We start from the raw sequence: 7,626 nt of genomic DNA on the forward strand, positions 1-7,626 counted from the left end.
TCTGACCCCAGCAGGGCTGGATTTGGGGGGCTCTGAGCCTGGCAGGGCTGGATTTGGGGAGCTCTGAGCCTAGCAGAGCTGGATTTGGGGGGCTCACCCTGGCAGGGCAGGATCTGGGGGGCTCTGAGCCTGGCAGGGCTGGATTTGGGGGGCCCTGACCCCCCTTTGCCCCCCCAGCGGTGCCGACATCGCCGGATCCCGAGCGAGGCCAGCTGCTGGCACTTCCCAGAAGTCGGGCAGCCCGGGCTATGTTTAACCACTCCCGGGGTGCCGCGTGGTTTTTGGGGGTTCAGGGGGGTGGGAACCACTTTCCCTTGGCCAGGGGGTTGGCAGGACGCCGGTGGCCACGGGGCCGTGGCCAAATGCCACTCCTGACGCCGGGCTGACCAGCAGAGCTGACAGAGGCACTCTGGGGGGGCTGAGGGCACCGCCTGCCATATTTTGGGGTACTTGCAGCACCCCAAAAATAGGGACCATCAAAGAAAGGCTTTGCTCGGCCTGGCTGCTGTGAAACCCCAACACTTGGCTAAATGTCTCCCCAAAATTAGTGTTTTTACAGCCCCCACTGATGTTTGGAGTTTTGGGGACCCCCTAGATATTGGAGACCACCCCCACTGTAGCGATAAATAAACCTTTATTTTATACAGGACTCACGGGAAACACAAACACAGTTTGGGAGGGTGTGAAAAAATATTCCTCCCCCTCCCCCCAGTTCCAGCCTCCAGCACATTCCGGAACTTTTGTCCCTTAAAATAAAGGGGGGGAGAGGGAGCTCCACTTTGGGGTTACCCTGGATTTGAGTCCCCTCTTTTTTTTTCGGGGAGGGGATGATGCTGGGGTTGGACCCACTCTTTGTTTTGGGGTCACGGCAGAGGGGAGGCCCCTTTGTGGTGCATCACCCCCTCACCCAAAGGGTTTTTGGGGTGACAGAGATTGTCTGGAGGGGGGCACATCCCAATTTTTTTGGGGTGGTCCCCCCAAATCCTGCACCGGGGACGATGGCTTCAGCTCCTGGCACGGGGGTGGCACACAGAGGGGGATGAAGCAGTGACACCCCCGCAGGTGGGGGGGTGACTATGAACCCTGTGCGAGGGACATCAGTGGGGTCACCCCAGTGTGGGCACCCCCATACTACACGGGTGGAGGGGGGCAGCCTCACCGGGTTATGGGGGGGCTGTTCCAGCTGGATTTTGATCTCAGGGCAGGAGGGGTCAGGCGGGCGGCGGCCTGGGGCAAACGGGGGGATCGTGAGCACCCCGAGGGGTCCCCCAGCCCCGCGGTGCCCCGAGCCGGGGGTGCTGGGCTACCTGGGGGGGTCCCGGGGGGGTCATCCGGCCAGGGGGTGTCAGTGAAGGCGTCGCGGTGGCTCCCCGAGGGCGAGCGGCTCTCCTGAGGGGGCGGGGGGGGTCAGAGGGGTGCTGCCCCCCCCAAACTGCCCCCCCGGACCCCCCCCGGGCTCCCCGTACCCGTCCCGGCTCGCCGGGCTCCTCCGCGGCGCTGCCGAAGCTGCTGGCGCTGGAGGAGGAGCGGGAGAAATCCGGCGGCTCCGGCTTCTCGGCCCTGCCAGGGACAGTCCCCAAGGCCAGGGACAGTCCCCAAGGCCACAACAGGCTGGCACCGCGCCTCGTGGCCACCACCGTGGCCCGCTGCGATGCTGTGCTGGCCCCGGGACGCCCTGTCCCCACACCACCCCGTCCGGGACATTGGATCCTCATGTCACCCTAGCGCCAGCATGTCCCATCCCCGTGCCACCCTGTCCCCACCCCATCCCATCCCTGGGAGGTCCCAGCCCTGTGCCACCCTGTCCCCGCCCCATCCCATCCCTGGGAGGCCCCAGCCCCATGCAATCCTGTCCCCATGTCTCTTGTCATCATACCAACCTATCTCCGTGCCATGTGTCCCTGTGCCACCCACCTTCATGCCAACCTGCATCCAAGCCACCCAAGTGCCAGCCCACAGCCCCCTGCCGCCCCGTCCCTGGGGCACACAGACCCGGTGCCACTCAGCCGCTGGGTGAACCCGTCCCTGTGCCACCCTGTCCCTCTGGTGTCTTGTTCCCATGCTGCCCTGTGCCAGCCATCCTGGTGCCACCTTGTCCCTGTGCCACCCCACCCCGCGGTCACTCTGGCCCACTGCGTTTCTTTGCTGTCCCATCCCTCCGGTCCCTGTGTCGCCTTCACATCGCCCTGTCCCGGTGCCCATCCCTGTGCCACCCCATCTTGGTGCCACCCTGTCCCTGAGCTGCACCATCCCAGTGTCCTCCAGTCCCCACGTCACCTGGTCCTGGAGTCACCCCATACCGGTGCCACCCTGTCCCGTTGCCACAGCATCCCAGTGTCCCTCAGTTCCCAAACACTCCCACCCCAGTGCCCTCCTGTCCCCGTGTCCCTGATCCCGGTGCCAGCTGCGGGACCTGTCGGGGTTCCGGCGGCTCTCGGGGGAGCTGTGTGTGGAGCTGGAGCCGTCGGCGGCTGCGGGGCCGTCCCTGCGGGGAGGAGACGGCAGTGAGGCGACATCGGGAGGTGACATCGGGAGGGGACAGCGGCGGTGCCGGTACCGGCGCTCACCTGCCGGCCGGCGCCTCCTGGATGCTCTCGATGCCGATGGCGCTGGAGCGGCGGGAGCCGAGGGGGCCGGGCCGCCGCCGGGACGGGCTCTTCCCGGGCACCAGCAGCGCCTGCGGGGCGCCGTTAACCGGGGGGACACCGGGGACCGGGGGGATGCCGAGGGGGGACAGAGAGGGACCCACCTCTTCCACCGAGCCCAGCCCGATGGCGCTGCCGCGGCGTCCCCGGCGGCTCCCGGGCACCAGCAGCGACTGGGGGCGGCAGCGCGTCACCCACCGGGGACCACGGGGCGCGGGGAACCGGGCACCGGGAGGGGGACCGGACACCGGGGAGGGAACCGAGTATTGGGAGGGGAACCGGGCACCGGGAGGGGAACCGGGCACCGGGAGGGGGACCGGACACCGGGAGGGGAACTGGGCACCGGGAGGGGGACCGGACACCGGGAGGGGGACCGGACACCGGGGAGGGAACGGGGTACTGGGGGGATCGCACTCAGGGGGGGAATCAGGTACCGGGAGGGGAACCAGGTACCGGGAGGAAAACCGAGTACCGGCGGGATCGGGCTCCGGGGCGGGGCGGAGCCAAGGGCAAGATGGGAGTGGCTTAAAACAAGGGGCGGGGCTTAATACGCGGGGCGCGGTCCGCAACCTGGGCGGGGCTCATGCCGATGCTGGGGGCGTGGCCTCAATGGGTGTGGTTCGCGATGAAAGGGGCGGGGCTTGCGGCTACGGGGCCTGTCCGGTCCGTGGGGGCGGGGCCTGTTATGGGCGTGGCCTCAGCCGCGCTCCTGCAGATCGGCTGCGCGCGCAGGGGGCGGGGCCAAGGCCCGGGGAGCTTTCACAGCAAAGAGGCGTGGTCAACATGGGGGCGTGGCCAGTGCCGAAAGGGCGTGTCCTGGGTGGGGTCTCACGGGCGGGCCCGGGGACGGGACCCGGGGACAGGACCCTGTCCCGCGGTGCTGCGTGCGGGGTGTGGGGGGTGCGGGACCCCCGCGCCCCACCTTGAAGGACTCGAAGAAGCCCGGGGCGGCGCCGCCGTTGTCGGGGCGCTCGTCGTCGGGGCCGAGCCCCAGCATGGCCTGGCTGCGCGCCTGCAGCTCCTCGTGCAGCGTCTCCAGCAGCGCCGCCCGCGTCCGCTCCTGCGAACCAGCCCGCACTGCTGCGCCCACGCGAGACCACCCAGCCCGCAACCAGCCCGCAGCCACCCCCGCAACCAGCGCCGCACCCAGCCCCGTACCCACCCCCGCACCCAGCCCCGCACGGCTGCGCCGTGCCAGACACCCACCCCCGCACCACAGAGCCGCCACCCACGCAGAACCAGCCCCCGCCCCGCTGCACCCACGCGAGCTCATCCCCCGCACACGGCTGCGCCCACGCCAGGCACCCACACCCCAGCGCAGCGCTGCGCCCAGGCGGGGCCGCCCCTCGCAGCCCCCTCCCCACCGCGCTGCTGCCCCCCACGTGAGACGCCCGCTACCCCGGGAACCACCCCAGACGGGCACCCAGCCCCTGCCCACCCACGCGCAGCCCCCACGGTGTGTGCGGGTCCCACAGTGGGCACGGCACCCACGGCACCCACGTGTTGCCTGACGGGTTGCCCAGCCCCTCTGGGTGCCCCCCAGCACGCCGTGCCCGCAGCCCCGTGCCCGCACCTCCAGCTTGGCGAACTTCTCGGCGCGGTAGCAGGCGTACTCGGCGTTGATGAGCTTGGTCAGCAGGAACTCCTGGAACTCGGGGCCCTGCGGGTGGGGGCAGCCCGGGTGGGTGCGTGGCGGGTGGGTGTCCCCAGGGGCTCCCCGGCGGCACCCACGGGCGCTCACCTTCCTGAAGACGGCGGGGTCGGGCAGCGGCGGGCCGAAGAAGGGCACGTCGTCACGGGCGGTGACGGAGACCTGTGGCGGGTAGGGGGGTGACGGGGCACCTCGCGGGCCCCCACGGGCACGGGGACACTGAGGCACGGGAGGCTACCTTGTAGAGGGTGCCCTGGGTGCCCCCCTGCTCCAGCTGCACCACCACGAAGGCGTGGAGGAAGTTGGAGGCGATCATGTCGGGGACGAACGGTGTGTTCTCGTCCTGGAAGACGATGGCCACGATGTCGTTGCCGATGTGACGCTTCCGCTGCAGCTGTGGGGACAGGTGGGGTGCAGACGGACACGGGGGGACACAGGGGATAGGGTGGGACACAGCAGGACACGAGGTGGTCACACCAGGACATCAAAAGGAATGAAAGCCCCTGTGGCCCAGAGATGCACTCCAGCCCCCATGGGTGCTCCACCAGCCCCCTGCATCCCACAGCTCCCCCCTGGCACCCATGGGTGCCTTAACAGCCCTCTGCATCCCAAAGATGTTTTTCCACACCCATGAGTGCTCTGCCATCTCCTGGGCCCCACAGATGGCCACCACCACCTATGGGTGACCCAGGAGTCCCCTCCATTCCATGGGACATCCCCAAAGCCCCCACAGCCCTTCCACCCCATAGAAGTGCCCCAGGACCACCTCCCACCCCCTGCTCTCAAGCACCCAAGTGTCCCCCCCATCCTTTCACCCCCCAGCCCCCATGGGTGCCCACCTGCTGGGCATCCCCCTCGGTGTAGGGCAGTTTGGTGGAGACGTGGAACATGATCTCCTTGTCACGGAAGTGGCAATAGACCGACTCGCTGCCTGTCTGTCCGTGGGTCACATCCAGCCCCCCTCGGAACCTGCGTGGGTGGGTGGGTGAGACAGGCACCCTGACCCCGAGGGGCCTTCCCCCTCCCCCAGCATCCCCTCACGCACCCCTTGAAGTCCCGCAGCTGCACCCGCTGACCCAGAACCTCAAGGAACTCGGCGAAGGCCGGGCTCTCCTCCGTGGTGCCGAAAAGCTCCTCCTCGGAGGTCTGCAGTGGGGTGGGGATGGGTGCCAGCACCCACCCAGGGACTCCCCCCACCCTAACCCCACCCACCGCACCCCATACCTGCCCCAGTTTTTGGTAGATGACCCCAAATTTGAAGTGGTTGCTCAGCACGTGCTCATCAAAGGCGAGGATGAGGCGGGATGCCTGCGGGGTGGGGAGGGGTCAGAAGCTGGGGAGGGGCACCCACAGGCGCCCAGGTGTCCCCTCCCTGCAGCCCGTTCACCTTGGGATAGAGCACGGGGTAGAAGCGATCCACGTTGACATCCTCGCACACCAGCTGTGGGAAGGAGGGGTGCTGCCTTGGGGGCCTGGGGCTGGGGGCACCCACGGGTGCTGCTTGGATTGGGGGGGGGGCGCACCCACCTTGGCCATCTGCACCACGTTGGGGAACTCGGCCAGGCAGGAGATGGGCACCACGTCATGCAGGGTGCGGGCACGGGTGCTGCGGAGCGAGGAGGGGGTCAGGGGAGCCCCCAGGGCAGGCAGCTCCCGTGGGTGCCTCCCGCAGCCCGCTCACCGCAGCAGCAGGTGGAGGTGCTCCTGCTCGTCGTACTTGACCGAGAACACGAGGTGGCCCAGCGCCGGGTCCAGGGAGTAGTAGTTGAAGTGCTCCTGTGGGAAGGAGCAGAGCAGCTGTGGCTGAGGGCGCTCATGCTGGGGGCACTTGTGACATGGGACACCCGTGTCCATGAGCACCCACATCCATGGGACACCTGTGTCTATGAGCACCCATGGGACACCCGTGTCCATGAGCACCCACATCCATGGGACACCTGTGTCTATGAGCACCCATGGGACACCTTTGTCCGCAGGATACCCAGGCCCATAAGCACCCATTCCCATGGAGCACCTGTGTCCATGAGCACCTGTACCCGCAGGTACCACCTATGGGGCACCTTCACTCAGAGAGCCTCACACCCCTTGGGGCACCCAGGTCCTATGGACACACAAACTTATGGAGTCCCCATGTCCATGCAAACCTGTGAAGAACCCACGTCCATGGGCACCCGTGCCAGAGGCTCTCCTGCCCATGGGGACCCAACACCCACCTCCTTACCACCCACCCCATGGAGCACCCATGTCCACAAGCAGCCACATGCCAAAGCACCTGTGTTTATGAGGTCTCCATGTCCTTCATTCCCATGGAGAGCCCACCCCAAGCACCGCTGCCATGCCCATGGATACCCACACCCATGAGCCCCCATGTCCATGGCCCATGGAGCTCCCATCCCCATGGACACCACACCCATGTCCAGGAACACCCGAGCTTATGTGGTCTCCAAGCTCCTGCCCATCCACACCCACGGGACATCCCCCGCCCCAGACCCCACACCTGCAGCACCCAGGGTCTCACCTTGCCCAGGAAGTGCTTGCGGTAGATCTTGGCCGTGTGGTTGCCCTCCAGCTTTGCCCGGGTGCAGGGTACCGGGGTGGGGGGCGAGTCAGGGGCCCCGCTCAGCTGGTGGTTGGTGCCCTCAATCCAGTAACCCCCGAACTGCGGCAGGAGGATGAGGGGGAACGGCCCCTCCCGGCCCAGCACCTGCGCCCACAGCCACGGTGGGTGCTTTGGGCACCCCCAGCCAGCAGCCCCCGGCCCGCACAGCCCTCTGCTCTACCTCGTGCACGCTGGGGTAGGGGATGTAGTCCTCCTCCGTCTGCAAGACAAGGGAGCGGTGACGGCCACCGTGGGCGGTGGCGTAGGTGATGCCCATGGTGGCACCCCAGGGCGCGGGTTGCGTGCCCCCCACGCCAACAACACCTACCTTGAGTGGTGGGGGGATGGCATGGCGCTGCTGGGCCATCCTGCTGCCCTGGGGAGAGAGGGGCTCTGGGTGCCTGTCTCCCCGCCTTGGGGTGGGCATCCTCGGGTGGGGGGCACCCACGGGTGCTTACCTCGGGGTTGGGAGGCGCTGCTGGCTGGAGACGCGTCCTAGGTGGTGTGAGGGCGTCCAGGGGGGCCCATGGCGCTTCCTGGGGAGAGGAGAGCTCCCCCGCAGCCCCTCTCCGGGACGCCGGGCCAGCAGCCTCACCCCTGGAGCCAGCTGATGGCAGCGAGCCAAGTGCCACCCTGCGGGTGCCGGGGCCAGCGGGGCGGGAGCGGCGGGGCGAGGTCACTGCGAGGGGACCGCGGGGACCCCCGGAGCCCCCGCAGCCCCACCCCCCCCC

General features: G+C 68.2%; 1 protein-coding gene across 1 annotated transcript; it reads right to left on the reverse strand.

Moving 5' to 3' along the window:
* Positions 1-617: 617 nt before the first annotated feature.
* LOC121343905 (RAP1 GTPase activating protein) lies at positions 618-7,483 on the reverse strand. The gene is made up of 20 exons (XM_041419485.1): positions 7,354-7,483; positions 7,224-7,271; positions 7,077-7,115; positions 6,815-7,000; positions 5,978-6,072; positions 5,824-5,902; positions 5,684-5,737; positions 5,521-5,604; positions 5,342-5,442; positions 5,136-5,265; positions 4,535-4,690; positions 4,387-4,458; positions 4,219-4,305; positions 3,568-3,705; positions 2,568-2,818; positions 2,414-2,485; positions 1,467-1,560; positions 1,308-1,389; positions 1,160-1,227; positions 618-1,083 (listed from the first exon to the last, which is right to left on the reverse strand). Exons 2-20 carry the CDS (start codon positions 7,260-7,262, stop codon positions 1,075-1,077), a joined length of 1,836 nt encoding a protein of 611 aa, XP_041275419.1. The 5' UTR covers positions 7,263-7,271; positions 7,354-7,483; the 3' UTR covers positions 618-1,074.
* Between the last annotated feature and the right edge of the window lie 143 nt (positions 7,484-7,626).

Source organism: Onychostruthus taczanowskii, unplaced genomic scaffold, assembly GCF_017590055.1.
Source record: "Onychostruthus taczanowskii isolate IOZ18803 unplaced genomic scaffold, ASM1759005v1 scaffold61, whole genome shotgun sequence".
Lineage (NCBI taxonomy): Eukaryota > Metazoa > Chordata > Aves > Passeriformes > Passeridae > Onychostruthus > Onychostruthus taczanowskii.